General features: G+C 43.5%; 1 protein-coding gene across 1 annotated transcript in view; it reads left to right on the top strand.

Moving 5' to 3' along the window:
• The window catches only part of Stx12 (syntaxin 12), a 33,236-nt gene that overhangs the window by 857 nt on the left and 13,102 nt on the right, over window positions 1-19,277 (top strand). Inside the window, exons 2-3 of the mRNA XM_006975606.4 lie at window positions 13,863-13,932; window positions 16,944-17,043. Of these exons, the coding sequence (XP_006975668.1) occupies window positions 13,863-13,932; window positions 16,944-17,043 (170 nt within the window). The remainder of the gene's footprint in view (window positions 1-13,862; window positions 13,933-16,943; window positions 17,044-19,277) is intronic.

Here is a 19,277-nt window from a genome sequence, read left to right as displayed (position 1 = left end):
GGGAGGACTCCTGTTTTATTACAGAGAATGCACCGGGAACATTTTAATTTACGTTGTCTTTTGTAGCAAAGAAGTTCTCAAAATTTTAAGCATGAAGATTTCATCTTCTGTCTCTTGTATAAATCTGATACACGGAGACGCTTGGCTACAAGTACATACCGAGTGGTACAAGTCAGTCTGTAACTGCTTGTCTCAAAACTCACTCCTCGCCATTAGAGTCTCCTCGACATTAGAGTCTAAGATTGTAGATGACAGTCAAATACAGGCTGTTTCCAGGGATTCAAAATCAGCCTAGAGCCTTGTAAACAGAACAACAGAAGCAGCTTTTCTTTAAAAATGGCGACAACCATCAGTGTTATTATTGTGTTTTTGTGAGCTTAGCTATACTCTGTTAATAGGTAGGGTCAGTTCTGAATTACAATTACGTTGTATACTTTAAAACATAAGCTACCACTTTGCTTCGCTTTTATTTTATTTTTGAGACAGAATTTCTCTGTAACCCTGGCTGTCCTGGAACTCTCTCTGTAGACCAGGGTGGCCTTGAACTCAGAGATCTACATGTCTCTGCCTCCCAAGTGCTGAGATTAAAGACCTGTACCACCAAACCCAGCTTGTCACTTTGCTTTTCAATTTAAATGTATATTGTAGAAGCTGAGAGATAGATTTCTGGTGGGAAGGGTTGGCACTGGGTGTTTGGAGGTAGGAAGAATATTCGGGTTGTTAAACCCAGATACTAAAAACAGAATACTGTGATCGATGGTTAGAAAGCATGGTACTTTGTGTTCCAGTTCCCTTTTGTCAAGGGAACTAGAACTGATCTACAAGTTAGATCAGAAAATCCAGGTTCAAGGGGCAGGCAAGATGGCTCCAGGTAAAGTGCTTGCTATGGAAGCCTGATAACCTGGTTTGCACCCCAGAGCCCATGTAAAGGTGGAAGGGGCAAATTAACTCCACAGAGCTGTACTCTGACCTCCACACTCTCTTCCCTGGCATGTGTGTGTTTGCGTTGGTTTGTATGTGTGTTCTACATATCACACACACAATAATGATACTAAATAAATAAGTTTTAAAAGAAAATTTTGTGCTGGGTGGGGTTGGCGTATGCTTTAATCCCAGCACTCTGGAGACAGAGGCAGGCGGATCTGTGTGAGTTCCAGGCCAGCCTGGTCTGCGGAATGAGTTCCAGGACAGCCAGGGATACACAGAGAAACTATGTCTTGAAAAAAAGAAAGAAAGAAAGAGAGGGAAAGAAAGAAAATTTCTTTTCAAGGCTGAAGTTTTTGCATCAAGACTAAAGCTAATTTGAATGACTTTCTGTGGAATATTCTGGATTTGAGTATTAAGCCATGTAGTAAGCATAGGGACTGGCATATATTCTTTTAACAGCAAATTTGTGTTTACTTAAATCGAATTAGGTTTGAAGCTGGGTATAGTGGAGCACACTTATAGCATCTGAGAGGGTGAGGCAGGAGGATTGCCATGACTTAGACAAAGCTAAACTGCATAGTGAGTTCAAGGCAAGCCTGGGATACATAATGAGACCCGTTTAAAAGGAAAAGGGGAGAGAGGGAAAGGGGAACAGGAAAAAGCCAAAACCTAGGATTGATGAGTCAGGCCTGTAATTCCAGCTCTCAGGAGGCTGAGGCAATTTTCCATGAGTTCAAGGCCAGCCTGAGCAATAGAGTGGGTCTTAAAACCAAACAACAAAAAAAAGGTGTGTGTATGTGGGGGGGAATAGAAGCAGTTTCCTTGGTGATAGATACTGATTTAGATGTTGATTAGGCATTGGACTCAAGGGAATTATTAGAGTCAACAATTAATATGTTGCTAGCTACGGTTTAAGTACATAGTGTGCCAGGCAGTATGAAAAAAGTACATGTGGCATTTTTTTTTTCTTATTTTTTCAAGACAGGGTTTCTCTGAGTAGCCCTAACTGTCCTGAAACTCACTCTGTAGACCAGGCTGGCCTGGAACTCAGAGGTCCACCTGCCTCTGCCTCCCGAGTACTGGGATTAAAGGCTTTCCGCACTACCATGGGGAGGAGGGTGGTATATGTGATATCTTAATTCGTAACAATCCCGAGAAATAATTATCCCTAGTCTGTGGGTTAGGAAACAGACTGAGAAAGGTCAAAGAATTGCCTAGCTGAATGTGTGTGTGTTTGTATGTGTGTGCTGTGGAAGCTGTGATTTCTTTTCTTGAAATATGTCCATCTTCCTGCTAGATTGTTAACTCATTTGAGGTAGGAAACATGGCTTATTCATCTTTATTTTCCTGCTGTTTGCCTCAGTCCCCAGCATAGGCTGGGTTCATTCATTCAGAGTGCAACAGGCATTCCGTTCACCGGCGATAGAGCAGAGAAGGAGGTGCTGCATGGTGCTGTGTGGATGTTTGCATGCATGTGTGTGTGTACATACAAATAGTATCGGGGAGTAGCAGGTGCTTGAGGGGAAGAAAGCAGGTAAGTGTGTAAAGGGAAGGGAGAAAGGAATGGATGATAGGCTGGTGAGGAAGGCCTCTCTGAGGAGATGTTTGAGTGAGCAGATACCAGAATGGAGGGAGCTTTGTGAGCAGTGGAGAAAGGCAGTGTGTGCTGAGGGTAAGTCCAAGGACTTTGACATGACAGAAAATAGCAAGGAGGCAGGTGGGGCTGGATTAAAGATAAGGAGCAAAGTAGGAAAAGAAGTCAGAGAGGCAGGCAGCGGTCAGGCCACATAGAGTCTTGAAGCTTACTAATTGTAAGTGAGAAAGTCGTGGCCAGAACGCCCAAGTCCTCTCTGAGAATGGGTGTTCAAAAGCACTTGTCCACTCACCCATGAAGATCTGAGAGTGGCGGTTCCTTTTTTTGTGAACTGTTCGACCACAGCTTTGAGTTTGGGGTTGGAGAACACATCAGCCTGGAACAGGGCAGCCCACTCGGTGGGTTAAAGGTGTAGCTTGCGTTGGCTGCCTGGTATGGGCAGTTCTACAGTACATGTGGGGGGCCGGGGAGAATTCTTGACCCCCCTACTGTGTACTGAAGAGTCTAGACAGATGCTTCTGAGGCAAATGTAGGAAAATACCCGAAGAACTTCACAGTTAACTGCCAGTCAAAGAACAGCATTTCTTATGTGGCTGATTTATTTAATTTATTTGTTTTAAGGTAGTGTCTGTGTAGCCTTGACTAGCCTGGTACTCACAGATATTGCCTGTTTCTGCCTCCCCAGTGCTGGGATTAAAGTTATGTACCATCATACTCAACCTGGACTTTTTAAAGAAAATTATTAAAATTGGGCCTGGAAAGATGGCTTTTTGGGTAAGAGCGTTTGTTGTTCCTGTAGAGGACCTGGGTCCAGTTCCAAGTACCCACAGGCACCAAACACACAGGTGGTACACAGACATACATGTAGGCAGAACACTCATGTAGTTGAAAGGAAATTATAAAAAATTATCATTATTATTATTTGAGACAACGTATCACTCTGTAGCTCATGCTACCCTTGAACTCCTAGAAGTCTTCCAGCTTCAGCTTCCTGAGTACAGGGGTTATAGGTATGAGGTACTAGCCTCAACTCTGACATGCTTTTTTGTTTTGTTTTGTTTTGGGTTTTCAAGACAGTTTCTCTCTGTAGCCCTGGCTGTCCTGCTACTTGCTCTGTAGAGCAGGCTGGCCTGGAACTCAGAGATCCTCTGCCTCCTGAGTGCTGGGATTAAAGGCAGGTACCATCACCGCCTGGCAATTTTTTTGTCTTTTGAGACGGAGTGTGTAGCTCTGGCTGGCCTGGCTAAGAGACCAGGTTGGTCTGGAACTCACAGATCTGCTTGCCTCAGCCTCCAGAGTGGTGAGACTAAAGGGGTATGCCACCACGCCAGGCTCCGCTTGTTTACTGAAAGACTAGGAAACTTCATTTAAATGTTCGAGAACTAAGTTTGCATTTTCCCTCGGCTTCTTACCAGTTTTGTAAGTGTTTTGGTGAGTTTTGCTTTTCCCCTCCTGCTCAGTTTCCTCATCTGTGGTCTTATTTATTTCATAGGGTTTTGAAGACTGAGATAACTTTATGTGTGTGCTAAAGCAGGGCTTGCTACAAAGGGGATGTCTGTAATCCTCACCCTTGGGAGGTGGAGGCAGGAGTTCAAGGCCAGCCTTGGCTACGCGAGGCCCTGTCGAAAACAGACCAACAGTGCCTGCTACCTACCTACTGAACACATAAGACACGCCGGCTGTCATTAGGTCCCTTTTCCGTAAATGTAACACGCAGTCTCTCCTGGCAGCTGAATCTCTGCTTATATTCTGTGTTCCTTAATTAAGCCGAGCTTTCCGACCTTGCCACTGGAGCAGTGCTCTTTTGTTGGATGAAGGACCGTGCATTATACATTTCTCTTTCGACCGTGCCTGGCTCAGCAGTGGCTATGTTGGCATTCAGTATGTACTTAATTGATTTTTATCATTGCTAAGTACATTTTTCTTGGCCTTGGGTTTGATAATAGCTATCCTTAGTTGAGTGCTTTTATGTGCCAGACAGCATTCTAAAGTTAGACTCCTGTTAGCTCATTTCATCCTCATATCAGCCTCACGAAGCTTCTCTTGGTGCTCCCACTTCTTAGGTGAGGAAACAGACACTGTCATCATTTCCCCTAGATCACTCAACTAGAAAGCGGTGGAGCCAGGAATCAAACATAGGCAGTCTCGCTGGACATGGTGGTCCAACCTGTAATTCCGTCACTTGAGAGGCAGAGTCAGGAGGATCAACACAGTGCGTTCAAGGCCAGCCTGGGCAAATAGCAAGTTCCAGGCTATGCAGGGCTACACATCAAGAAAAGCCAAGAGCACAGTCTTAGTTTAGAGTCTGTGCTCAACAACCACGTGTTGTCACTCTTGTATGAAGTGGAGTATTATACCTTTAATTGTTAGTCCTCACTTTCAGTTTAGTTTACAGATTTACTACTTAGTGTAGTGACTGGAATTTTGTTTTGTTTGTTGGTATGGGGGAGTGGTGATACAAGGGCTCATGTAGCCCAGGTTAGCCTTTAACTCCTGATTTTCTTGCCTCTGCCTCTCAAGTGCTAGAATTGTAGGCATGCACCACCACCACTCTTTGAGAAGCTGTTTTTTAAAAGGTAAATCCCAGCCTTCAAGAGACTGAGGCAGGAGGATCAGGAGTTTGCAGCTGGCCTGAGAATAAATAACTTGTTCCATGTATAGAGAGACCCTGTCTCTGTAATGAGGATCGGGGATGTAGCTCAGCTCTCAATGAATGTGTGTATATATGATGTGTGTGTTTGTGTGGTAGGCGGTTTTCACTGTCTCCATGTAGCATCAGAGTATCAGAACACCGAGTTGGCCATAATCAGTACAAAAGCCTTTCGTGCTTGGTGTAGGTAGTTTTCTGAGTTTGTGGATTTCTTTTGTTTTATTTTCTATTTATTTATTTTTAAAAATGAAACAGGATTTCACTGTGTAGCTTTGGTTGGCCTGGAACTCATAGAGTTCTGCCTGCCTCTGCCGCTTGAGGGCTGGGATTAAATGCATATGACATCACACCTGGCCTTGTTTTATGTTTTAGTATAGTACTTTTGTCATTGAATATGTTTGTTTATGAGTTTGTTTTCCTGTGTGTATGTATGTGTTTCATGTGCATGCCTGGCACCCTCATAGGTCAGAAGAGGGGAGTCAGATTCCCCTGGAACTGGGGTTACAAATGGTTGTAAGCTTACATAGGTGTGCTAGGAACCTAATCCAAGTTCTCTTCAAGAATAACAAAATGTTCTCAACTGCCGAGTCATCTCTGCATCTTCTGAATGTTTTTAGTGTATTGAATTAGAGCGTGAGATTGTCTCACATAAGGAGACTTTTGTCCCATCCACCCGTGTGATGGAAGGTTGCTTTCACTATGATTGAATAGATTTGGACTATGGTTCATGGGGACGTGTAGATTCTGCTGATATCTGCTAAAAAGTGCATAAAGAGTGTTCAAATTAGAATAATTCTTGGTGTTGATGTTAGCCGTAATATACAATAAATTGATTTACTTCATATTCTTTTTTTTTTTTTAAAGAGTTTTAGCCATGGGGCTGGAGAGATGGCTCAGTGGTTAAGAGCACTGACTGCTTTTCCAGAGGAACTGGGTTCAATTCCCAGCACCCACATGGCAGCTCACAACTTTCTGTAACTCCAGTTCCAGGGGACCTGACACCCACTGCAAAACACCAATGCACATCAAATAAATAAATAAATAAATAAATAAATAAATAAATAAATAAATAAATAAATGAGTTTTAGCCAGGACATTTTTAACAATGAGAGGTCAGAGATAGAAGAGGTTAAGTCTAGTGTTTTTATTTTTTGTTTTTGTTTTTTTCCCCCAAGTTCTATAGATATCTGAGATTGGCCTTGAACTGATCCTTCTGCTTTTATGTCCTAAGTGCTAGGATGACAGGCTTGTGCTACCATGCTAGACCTAGGCATCATTACAAAATTGCTTACACAGAACAGAAGGGTTTGTCTTTACATTTGGCAATGTAATGTCTTTACATTAGTTTCTAGTATTAGGTAGCATTTCAAAGGAGGTTCTCAATTGTCTTTATCCAAAATATTTTTTAATTTATTTTATGTGTATGAGCATTTGTATGTATGTGCATGCCTGGTGCCTGAAGAAACCAAAGAGGGTCAGGTATTGGGTCCCCTAGAACTGGAGTTATAGACAGTTGTGAGCTGCTGTATAGGTGCTAAGAACTGAACCTGGGTCCTCTGAAGAACAGCAAATGCTGTATCTTACTGGGCCATCTCTTCAGCCCATATCCAGAGTATTTTAACAAGGGTTGGGGATGTAGCTCAGTGGTAGAGCACATGCCTAGCTAGTAAGATCCTTGGTTCACTCCCCAGCTGATCTGCACATACAAAGTTGTATTATAAAACATTATAAATGTCTGTCTACTTCATGTGCTGGGGACTGAGCCCAAGCCTTTACGTACAAGTGGTAGGTAAGCATTCTACCACCGAACCATCTTCCTAGCAATAACATGTCAATCAAAGGGGCTGAAGAGCTAGCTTATTTGAGGATCTGAGTTTGATCTTCAGAACCCAGATGTGGTACATGAAGTGCCAGAGAGACTGAGATAGGTGGATCCTTGGAGATCAAGGGCCAGCCAAGCGGTGTGGCAGCTGAGGAATGACACCGAAGGTTGTCTTCTGGCCCCCACACTTCCACACCATTCTCCTCAACCCTCCCCCCCCCCCAATAAAACTTTCATTTGCTAGAGTTCTTGGAAAAGGAATGTTCAGGTCTAGAGAGTTAGCTCAGGGGTTAAGAGAATTTGCTGCTCTTCTAGAGATCCTGGGTTCAATTCCCAGAACTCACATGGTGGCTTGCAACCACCCTTGACTCAAGTTCAGGAGATCGATGCCCTCTTCTGGTCTCCTCAGGCACCAAGCACACAATCAGTGCATAGTCATGCATGCAGGAAAAATACCCATTCACATAAAATTTTTTAAAAGTTTATTGTTTAAAGAAAAGGAGTGTTCATGTTAACCAAGTGGACAGAAGATCCTTTTAGATTTAACTCATTTTGATAAAAAATATTTTCAAAATTTGTCATTGTGATATTTTTAAGCACACTCAAAGTGAAAATATGTGTAAATGTTCCTGGTTTGTGCTTTACGCTTTCGGAAGGCTGCAGCTCTTGGGTGTGAGCTGTGTGACCAATGGTCGCTAATCATTAGTCACAGTTCCTCATGCTGTGCTCACAGAGGGCCGTCTGAAAGAACTCTGCCTTAGCATCTGGTAAATGGAAGACCCTGTCATCCTTATGGCTTGGATGGTTTGGATTTTAGGATGTCTCATGGTCTGGATGGAAGCTTGTAGGAAGATATCTTAGTTCAGAAATACAGACAGAGCCAACGAAGGCTTACATTCATTCTGGTGCTTAGTAAGCAAATGACTCCAAAGTTCCCAGCCCTACTTCCCCAAACTTCGTAACTTGGAAGTCCAGATGATTTCCACAAAGGAAATCAGAAAAGTCTAGATGGGGAAAAAAAAAGTTCTGTGTCATCTGAAAGTACACAGAAAATAATGGTTATTGACTTTTTCCATAGTCTATGAAATCTCCACAGCTTTCTAGAGTATTTAATGTTTTCATAGGTAATGAATAACTAGCTACATATTTTGATATGTATTTTAGATAGTCTCAGCTTACTTTTTTTCTTTTTTTCCAACACAGGGTTTCTGTGTGTAGCTTTGGCTGTCCTGGAACTCACACTATAGACCAGGCTGGCCTTGAACTCAGAGATCCTCCCGCCTCTACTTCCTGAGTGCTGGGATTAAGGGTATGTGGCATCTCTGCCCAGCATCAGCTAACTTTCAAACAGAGTCTCACTCTCTAGTCCAAGTTGGCTTGAGGTTCAGATCCTCCCCATCCTGAGTGCTGGCTAACTCAGTACAAGTGTATGCCACCATGCTCAGCTGTCCCACTTTGTGTTTCGTTTTATTTACTTATTTGGTTTTCTGAGACAGTCTTGACTATGTAGCCCTGACTGGCCTGGAACTCACTCTGTAGACCAGGCTAGCCTTGAACACAGAGATACACTTTCCTGTGCTTCTTGAGTGCTGGGATTGAAGTAGGTGCCAGCATGCTCAGTTTGCACCTTGCATTTACATGATTAAGAAAGTCACAGGCTGGGCTGTGATGGTGCACACCTTTAATCCCAGCACTCTGGAGGCAGAAGCAGGTAGATCTCTGAGTTTGAGGCCAGCCTGGTTCTACAGAGCAAGTTGCAGGACAATCAAGGCTACACAGAGAAACCCTGTCTCAAACAAACAAACAAACAAACAAACAAAGCACATGCAGACCATCTCTGAGCCATACTTTTGGATTGCAGAAAGGCTCCCTGTTTACTCACCATCTTTCTGGGACTAAAGCTGTTTCATTGTTACTGACTTTGTGATTCGGCAGCGTGGGAGTACTTGGAAATCACTTAGTCCTCAGTATTAGCAGTGTCAAATGGGAGGGTTGGGCATGTAACTGAATTGACACAATACTTGCCCAACATGTACAAATCCTTAGGTTTAATCTCTAGCAACACAAATACTTGGGCATGGTAGCCTATGCCTGCGAGGACCCCAGCACTCCAGAGGTGGAGGCAGGAAGATCAGAAGTTCAAGGTCATTCTCAGTTATGTATGAAGGCCAGCCTTGGCTAAGTAGAACAAATTACAAGATTTAATGAGAAAAAGTGAAACCCCACACACATAGTAAGTATTTAATAAAATTAGTTAAATCTGGTTATAATCTGCAAGTGGTGAAAAAGAGGCCCAGCAAAATAAAACAGCATGCCCAGTTCTGAACATCTAGTTAATAGTTTAGTCTGGCTTATATGTTAAGTCTCCTTATTCCTGATTTACCTTAATTCACATCTTTTGCCGTAATGTGAATGCCATAAAGTCGAAGGGAAGAGGCTGACTCAGCGGTGTCTTTGTACCCACTGAGTGCCTGGTACTCTGCTGGACTCCAGTGAGTACAGAGGCATATTCCCAGTGGGAGGGCACTGGGGAAGGGAGCAGGTGAGAGCAAGGACATCAGTCTATCTGGAGTTAGGTTAAGGCACTGTCAGATAAGCAGGGTGGGGCAAAGTGGAACCCTGGAAAATCCAGACCAGCCCTGTGTGACTGCATTCTATTTCCTTTAAGAGTCAGCCCTTTGAGAGCAACACTCTCTGACTCAAAGCATATAGCCTTTGGAACCAGCCCTGCATTTGAATTCTAGTTATGGCATGCTATTCATAGTCCATCAGGGGCTTGCCATTTAATTAAAATCTCATCATAATTGCACAAGGTCCTCTATAACCTGGCTTCCCACTACCTCTTTGGCCAACACTTTTATCTCTTGCTACTCAGCTCTAGCACCACACCACTGGCTCTTGTTTTGAGGACTTTGCCCTAGTTAATTCCGCTTTGTCTGGATTACCTCCCTTCCACAGGTGCATTTTCTTTATCTGTGTTCATTGTCTCCTTATCTGGCCACCACTGTGAGTGACTACCCTCTGCCTACTCCTTCACCCTTACTTGAATTTATTTCTTTTGGTAGGACTATCACCTCCTGGTGAGTGTTTATTATCCACCCTTGAGAATGTAAGCTTCCTAAAGTAAGTGCCATCTGGGGTCTAGGACAATGTGGAGTAGGTACTGTCCTCCGAATGAACAAGTCAGTCCTGTCACTCTTGAGCATCTTTTGCCCACATGCAGCAGGAGGATGCTAATGCTTTAGCATTGGTTAGGGTCAAATAAGAAAATACCAAATAAACTAGCCCAGTGTCTGCATAGTGAGAGCTAGTATTCATGTCTACCTTTCCCCTCTTTTTGAAACAGCGTTTCATATGACTGAGGCTGGTTTAGAGAGGATGACTCTAAACTCCTGCTTCTGTTTCTCAAGCACTGGCATTACAAGAATGTACCACTTTGCCTGGTTGTTTATGGTGCTGGTGATTGAACTCAGGGCTTCATGCACACTCAGCAAGAACTCTACCAACTGAGTACATCTCCATCCCTAATGCCTGCCTTTCATAAATCATTGTTACAGCATACAGTTGATAGCTTTAGTGATACCTTAATTCTTACTGAATTTGGATAAGGACCATCTACATGTTAGTGATGAAGAAAAATGGCTGTTTGTATTTTAGTAGAATATAGTAATTACAGTCCTGATGTTTTCCTATGGAATTATTGAGGTATAAGTAACCTCTACTAAAGAGAATAGAATAGAAATATCTTAGGAGTCTTGTCAAAAGGTAAATTGCTTGGTCTTGTTTTTGGGGGGACAGGAGTTCAGGTAGCTCAGGATGGCCTCAAACTTGATATATAGCTGTCTTAGAATTTCTGTTGCTGTGAAGAGAAACCATGACTATGGGAACTCTTATAAAGGAAAACATTTAATTGGGTGGCTTACAGTTCAGAGGTTTCTATTATCATGGTGGGACATGGCAGCATGCAGGCAGACATGGTGCTGGAGAAGGAGCTAAGCACTGTATATCTTGACCTACAGGCAACAGGAAGTGGTCTAAGATAGCTTGAGCATATATGAGACCTCAAAGCCCACCTCTACAGTGACACACTTCCTCCAACAAGACCACACCTACTCCAAAAAGGCCACACCTCCTAATAGTGCCACTCCCTGTGAGTTTTTGGGGGCCATTTTCCTTTAAACCACCACAATAGCCAAAGCTGGTCTTGAACTCATGATCCTCCTCATGCAGGCATGTGCAAACCAGCTCAATTTTATTTTATTTTTTTAGAAAAGATCTGGCTATATAGCCCCAGGCTATTCATACATACCCTCAGTATGTAGACCAGGCTATTGACTGGTCTTCTTGCCTCAGCCTCTTGACTGCTGGGATTATAAGCATGGGTCACCACACTGGGCTTAACATTTTGGTATTTTAAAGGACACCATTACTGAAATACGAATTTGGGACATTTATTTATTTATTTATTTGTTTGTTTATTAGACAGAGCCTCATTATGTGGCTCTGGCTATCCTGGAACTCACTATGTAGACCAGGCCGGCCTTGAACTCACAGAGGCTCCACCTTCCTCTACCACCTGAGTGGTGGTATTAAAGGCGTGTGCCAGTATGACTGGCTAAGTGGGTATTTTGTTTTGTTTTTAAATTATTCACTTATGTGTGTAGGGAGGGTGCATGTGTGCTACCCATTGGCAGTTAGTGGATGGAAGTTGTTTCTTTCTCCCATGTGGGTTCCTGGGTTCAAACTCAGGTGTCAGACTTTATAGCAGGTGCCATTACCCACTAAGCCATCAAACTAGACCTAGAAGGATTGATCCTTAAACCTCAAATTTGGAGTAAGTGGACATCCTTCTTGGTTAGCTCTGGAAACACTATGTGTGTATATGGAAGGTGTATGTGCGTCACCTGTGTGATATTAACATACAGCATTGGCTTCCTCAGTTGCTTCGCTAAGCCTGTCCTTTTGTAGCCTGAGAGCATGAATGAAGCTTTGACACTAATTCAGAGGGAATAGGAAATGCACTCGCTCACAGAGGAACTGTCTTTTGTCTGTGCTGTATTATCTGTTGAGATTCTGCATCAACCTGAAAATGTTCTCCTACTCGTTAAGTGATGCGGCGATAGTGGAGAAGGAACAGAAGAATATCTAACTGGCTGGAACCAATCAGTTGTAAACATCAGCCAGCATGGTGGTGCACACTTTTAATCCCAGCACTCAGGAGGCAGAGGCAGGTAGATCTCTGTGAGTTCAAGGCTAGTCTGATCTACAAAGTGAATTCCAGGATAGCCAGAGCTACCAAAGAAACCCTGTCTTAAAAAAACCAACCAACCAAACAAACAAAATTAGTTGTAAACACTACTTCACTCGGACCAACTAAGAATAGTCTATTAATAAGTTCTGTTCTTTAGATATTGTAGGTTAGCATATGTAAGGTCCTGGGTTCCCAAGGAGACAGACAGTCATCTCCTTGGGAACCACCCCCCAAAAAAAAAAAAACATACAACTATCCTCCAACTTAGTAAGTCTTCCCTCACCTTCCCTGACAACCTGAGAAAGAAAATAGAAAGCAAAGCAAGAAGAAGTCAAGAGCTCTGCCTCTGTTGCAGAGACTAGTGAGGGACAGGGACAGGAAGGTTCCAGGAAGACCAGTACTAACATAGTCCTTATTGATAGGCCTGGGGGATTCAAACATGAGCATTCCCAGGCTGCCAGATACCTAGGAGAAGGAAAGGGCTGAACAAAACTGTTTTTGGCTGTGATGCCATATAGGAAGGAGCACTCTCCATTGGAGTCTCTTTGCCTGGGATTGAATATTTTACTTTGTCACTTACTGTGTGTGCACAGATATTGTATGTGCTAAGTGTTCACCTGTCATTAAAAATAAATGTTCATTGTCTTTCTAAAAACCATTTGCTGTTTAAAAAAAAGCTAGCTTGTATTGATGGATAAATTTTCAATGATGTTGTTTTTGAGACAGGATCTGGTGTATTCTAGGCTGGCTTTGAACTTCCTATACCTGAGGATACCTTTGAACTGAAGGGCTCGTACCACTCTGTTTTTTCATGCAGTGCTGAGGATTTGAACCCAGGGCTTCATGCATGCTAGGCAAGCTCCCTACCAAGTAAACTACATCCCCACCCCACGGACTTAAATTGTTTGTTGCAAGATGGTGTAGTGACTCATACTTGTGATGTCAAGAAAAACGTGATTTTTAAAAAAGAGAAGAATCAGGAGTTCTCCCACCAGACCATTTATTCTCTCCCTTATGATCTCTTTGGGTCACTGAGAATAATTTTTCTTCATTTATGGTTGGAAATCCAACTAGACTAAATCATCAGGAATCTAACTTATAGGCTCAACGTTGAGGCAAGAAGATAGATAGGAGATTGAGGGCAGCCTAGGCTACAGATTGAGACTGCCTCTCAAAAAACCAAGTTAGAAGATGTTGTTGCAGATTGTTGTAGCTTTGAGACTCTTTGGAAGGTGGTGAGTATTTCCTTCCCTTTTTTGTGCTACTGGGATGGAACTCCAGGCCTTGGGTGTGTGCACTACCAATCTACCGCCTTCCCGGTCTTAAAGGAGATGAAGTGTGTAGTGTCAGTTTAGATGTCTAGAGACATCTAGAAGTATTGTCCAGTTCTATGGAGATGACAAACAAAACCACTTTCTGTTCAGTGACATGCTGGGTAGGAGAAAAGTGAACCTGGAAAGCACTGTGGAGGAATGTGTCTGTCAAGATTTTGGTCTTAGCGTGTGGTTCCTGTTAGTTGCATGTATGTGGGATATGGGGTGACCAGTGCTCTGAGGAGTAGGATGCTCATGATGAATGTGCTTATTTTTTAAAATAAGTCTTTTCCCCTTCTTTCTAGCTGCTCAGATAAAGAATTTGATGAGCCAACTTGGAACTAAGCAGGACTCAAGCAAGCTCCAGGAAAATTTGTGAGTAGCTTCCCAACAAGGTTGAATTTTGTGAGGGCCCTTTGAGAACATAGTATCCTTCCACTTCAGATCTGTGAGGTCAGAACAGGAGGCTGTGGGTCAGGGGTACTAGCTGGACCTGGAAGAGGGGAGCAAAGTGTATTAATGGATCCAGATTTCTGCCGCCTTGAACAGTTTCTTTTCTTCCCTTGGTTAGGCTTGCCAAGTAAGTTAGGGAGGTAGAGAAGGAACTCCCTCTGCTCCTCAGTTGTCTCAAGGAGCTCTATCAATGTATCCCTGTGTCGATGACCCTCCTGTTGACACAGGACTCCTGATGATTTAGTTTGGTTGGATTTCCAGCTCATTCTCAGTGATGGAAAGGGACCACAAGTGAGAGAATAAATGGTCTGGTAGGAAAACTGATTCTTTTGTATTAATCACATCTTTCTTGATTTTATTTTTGCTTTTAAAGTTCTATTCTTGGGGCTAGAGAGATGATTCATTGGTTAAGAGCACACCCTTCTCTTCCAGAAGACATGGGTTCAATTCCCAGCACCCACATGGTGATTCACAACTATCTGTAGCTTCATTTCTGTGGGATCCAGCTCTGTTTTCTGGCCTCTGTGGACACTGCTCATATGTAGTGCGTAGACATACATGCAGGCAAATCACCTATCTACATAAAATAATAAAGTAAAAATTTTATTCTTGGGGCCAGCAGGATGCTTCACCAAGTAAAGAGAAGTGCTTGCCATTGAGCTGGGGATCTGAGTTTGATTTTTGTAACCTACGTAGTAGAAGGAGAAATTTAAATCTGGAAAATTGTTCTCTGATGTCAGCATGTCCCACATGCATCCTGGTACACCTGTGCCCCCCGCCCCATACAATAAACAAATAAAATGTAATTTTTAAAAGTTCTGTTCTATCTATCTGTCTGTCTGTCTGTCTGTCTATCTTATCTATCTATCTCCCTGAGATAAGGTCTCAGGCTGGCCTCAAACTCATGGAGATTCTCCTGCCTGTGACTCCTAAGTGCTGGGATTAAAGGCTGTGCCACCAGGTTCTATATCTTTTTTTTTTTTTTTTTAAAGATTTATTTATTTATTATGTATACAGTGTTCTGCCTGCATGTGTCCCTGCATACCAGAAGAGGGCACCAGATCTCACTACAGATGGTTGTGAGCCACCATGTGGTTGCTGGGAATTGAACTCAGGACCTCTGGAAGAGCAGTATTATTTACGTGCTCTTAACCACTGAGCCATCTCTCCAGCCCAGGAGGGGGAGTGTATCTTTTTTTAAATTTATTTAATTTTATTTTATGTGCATTGGTGTAAAGGTGTCAGATTTCCTGGAACTGGAGTTACAGACAGTTGTGAGCTGTCATGTGGGTGCTGGGAATTGAACCTGGGTCCTCTAGAATAGCAGCCAGTGCTCTTAACCACTGAGCCATCTCTCCAGCCCCCAGGTTCTATATCTTTAAAGCCTGCTGAGCAGCATTACGTTGTGAAGTGAGAGAGTGACCTCTGTCACAGGAGCTGTTCTAGGGAAAGGTGACATGTCTGCATATGTTTGTGTTTCTGGAACGGTCTGGCTTCTGATTGGCTCCCTCTTGCTGTCTCTCTTACTTTCTAATCCTAGACGCCTGCTTGCAGTGAAAAAAAAAAAAAAAGTGCTGTTGTAGCCATTAAGGCTGCAGCAGCAGTAGATAATAGGCTAGGTAGTTCATAAGCAATCAGACTTTATTTCTCATAGTTCTCACGGCTGAGGGGTTGAAGATCCAGTTTCTGGCAGATACAGTGTCTGATGAGGACCCTCTTTTTCATAGATAACACTTGGCTTTTGTTTTCCTTTTGAAATGGTGTCACTATATGGCCGTGGCTGCCCTGGAACTCCTGGAGATCCACCTGCCTCTGCCATCTGAGTGCTGGGATTAAATGAGTAGCCCCCGAGCTAGGCAGTTGATGCTTTCTTCCTGTGTCCTCACAAGAAGAGCTAGTTCTCTGGTGCCTCGTCGGGCATTAATGCACTCATGGAAGGCCCGCACAGGCTGGTCATTTTCTAGTCCTTCCCCCTACTAACATCACTTGGGAGCTAGGATTTCAACATGAATTCAGACCATAGCATGTGACTTCTCTGTCACCCCTTAAAACCTTTGTAGAAATGGCCAGGGAGTAGAGGAAACCATGATGGGAAGAACCTTCTGTCTGTCTGTCTGTTTATTTCCATAGCATCACTTTCATATTTCATGTTCTTCCCTCTTGGATTTCCTTCCTTCCTTCCGTCCATCCATCCCACTATGTTGTAGAGGCTGGCCTCAAACTGCTGGCCTCAAATGCTCCTCCCATACCAGCCTCAGAGGAGCTAGGACTAGTGGTGAAGTCCACTGTGCCCAGCACCCAGCTCCTTTATATCTATAGTTTTGGTGGTTACTTTTATGGTGCTAGAGATTGAACCCAGTATCTTGCACAAGAGGTAAGTGCTCTAAACGGTATAGGGCTTTATTTTGGAGGAAGAGCTAGAAAGTCGGGCATAACGAGCAGGGGAGGGAAGCAAAGGATAAGTCCGCAAAAGAATCAGCTTTTAAGCAAGAACTTGGGAATGATCTTCGGAGTTTTTTTTTCTAGGTATGTAGGAAGCTATGCTTTTAATAGGTTTCATCTAACCACCCTAGTCAGTGGACTGTGCTAGGTACTGACCATGCACTGACCAGCTACTGAGCACCTGGGAAATCAGTGAGAATTTTAAGTGAGTGCAGTGTATTAAGGCCATTAGGTTTGGGTGTAGGTAGTAATTACTCTTATGTTTCTGTCAGAATGCTTTTCTTCCCAAACCATTGAACTTCCTGGTCTGTGCTTCCTTCATTGGGTATCACTGAGTGAGTGTCTGCCTGCTCAGGGGACCTTGCTGCAGCAAGGCCTTGACGTGGGTCTGTGAACACAGGCATTGAAGCGCCTGTGTGAATGGCCCTCCGTTCCTTGCACTGGGAGTCCCTGAGCATAAAGCATCCTGACACCTGTCTCTTCTCTCTTAGGCAACAGTTACAGCACTCCACAAATCAGCTGGCCAAGGAAACAAATGAGTTGCTGAAGGAATTAGGGTCCTTGCCCCTACCCTTGTCTGCATCAGAGCAGGTTGGTGTTTTCTGTTTTGTTTATTAAGAAAAAGACTTTGTTCTGCTAGAGTAGTAGTATGTAGAACATAAGCTAGGAGGGCTCTGGTCTCGATAGATTTCTCTGAACCATGATTTCCTTACCACATGCCATAGTTTCATTTCTGTTGCTATGATAAAATGCTATAACAAAGCAACCTAGAGGAGAAGTTTTTTTTTTTTTTTTTTTTTTTAAGTTCACAATTCCAGGTTACAGTCTATTTCATGGGAGAATCAAGGTAGCAGGAACTTGAAGAAATGAATGCATGCATGCTTGTTCTCCTCCTGCTGTGCTCAGCTCCATTCCTTCACTCTACACAGCTCATGATTCCTGCCTAGGGAATGGTGCTGCCAACAGTGGGTTGGATCCTCCTGTACTAATCAGTTTAATTAAGGCAATCTCCCATAGGCATGCTGACAGGCCAACCCAGTGTAAACAGTCCCTCATTGAGACTTCCCAAGTAATTATAGGTTGTGTAACGATGACCACTAAGGGTAACCATGCTGCCTGTACAGAGAGGCAGCATGACTGTTGTGGCAATAATGTATATGCCAGGTGTAGCAAAGTGCCTGGCATTCAGCATGTACTGAGTGTGTGACATATTACAGTGTATTTAGCTAAAGAGGAATCTCAGTGTTTGTGTCTCTCTAGGGTTTGGTATCAGCTGTGTTTGCAGGCTGGGTCCTTAGCTTGTTTTTTGTCTATAAATTTCGATTAAACATCTTTCATACTTTGCAGTCATTTCTGAATCTCACCAAAGGTCACCCATAGGTCTTAGGACAAAGGAATGCTCAGGGAAGAATTCTCTTCTCTGGCTGGAGATGTTCTGTAGTGCTTGCATACAGTGCCTGTATACAGCCTTGGGTTTGATCCCCAGCATCACTGACAAAAAGCTCTCTTAGTGAGTGTCTCAGGTCATCTCTGTGTGACTGCTTCGGTGTTTACTGATGCCGATACTTCAATGACGGGCCTGTCTCCCTTCGTCCAGCTTGTCCAGCTCGCCTCCACATTGTCCCTCTCCCTCTCCCAGCTGTGCACTGGAGGAGGACACGTTTGCCGATGCTGATAGTTTCATAGTAACGAGAAAGGAGTCTAAAGGCATGCTGCAGGCAGAGTATTATAATGCTTAAGAATTAAGTAGTAGCCCAAGCAAAATATAAATAGAAAGTTCGGTCTGCTACCAAAAAATTCAGCTAATGTGTTCCAAAGCCAGAGACAAGTATATTTTTGAATTATAAATGCTGCCCTCCCGTCCATTAGCCTGGATCATTAAGGACACAAAATAGCACTGTGAACGTGCTCTCCTCAGTGAAATACAATTCCACTCCCTCCTGCTGTGCTGACTTCCCGTTGTTGCCGTTTTTGGATCTAATCTGGCTCAGCCCATCACGCATCTTTTCACCAGTGCCCTGTACGTTAGTTAATCCATACGCCCTGCTTCCCGTTTTCCATGCCTACCTTCTGTTAGCAGAGAATACCAGTTGCCAGCTCCTGTGGTCTTTTTTGAGCCCCCTTCTTTCAAGATGGCGTTTCACCAGGCAGCCCAGTCGGCTCTAGAATTTGCGGCAATCCTTCCACCTCTGCCTCCCGTTGCTGGCTTCCAGCACCCAGCTTTTTGTTTCTTCTGACCCTCTCGCTTGCCCTGTCTCTTCTGAAACTTGCTCTTCCATGACACTCTTTAGTTCTGTGCCCCAGCTCTGATGGTGCCCAGGATGAGCGTCAGCTTTCTTCACTGTTTCTTCCTCGAAGTTGGCACACCCCAAAGCTCTGCTGTTGATCCTCTGATCTCCTCACTCCATCCTTTCTTCTTCAGGAGCCTCACTACAGACTTCAGTGCTGCCTTTATAATGATGGGGCCCAAATATTTCCCCAGATTTAGCTCCAAAGCCTCCAGGTATCTGAGTGTGCTGCTAGCTGCTGTTGACAGCACCTGTTCTGTCTGTTCTGTGGTGCTGGGAATGGAATCCAGAGCCTTGCATATCCTAGATATCTGATCTACGACCGAACTGTATCTCCAGCCCTTGGCATCTCTTGAATATACTACCTCCCTATAAAGTATAGTAATAATGATCTTCTGAATTCCTCATTCAAACCTATGAGATAAGTTGATCGATTATACTTATCATCATAGAAATAATTTACACATAAGGGCTGGGTACATAAAGCTCAGTGGTAGAGCACTTAGCTGGCATGTGCAAGGTCTTTGGTTCCATCTC

This window comes from Peromyscus maniculatus, chromosome 2 (assembly GCF_049852395.1).
Source record: "Peromyscus maniculatus bairdii isolate BWxNUB_F1_BW_parent chromosome 2, HU_Pman_BW_mat_3.1, whole genome shotgun sequence".
Classification (NCBI taxonomy): Eukaryota; Metazoa; Chordata; class Mammalia; order Rodentia; family Cricetidae; genus Peromyscus; species Peromyscus maniculatus.
The sequence above is the reverse complement of the archived record's forward strand: the minus strand, read 5'-3'. Positions and strand labels throughout refer to the sequence as shown.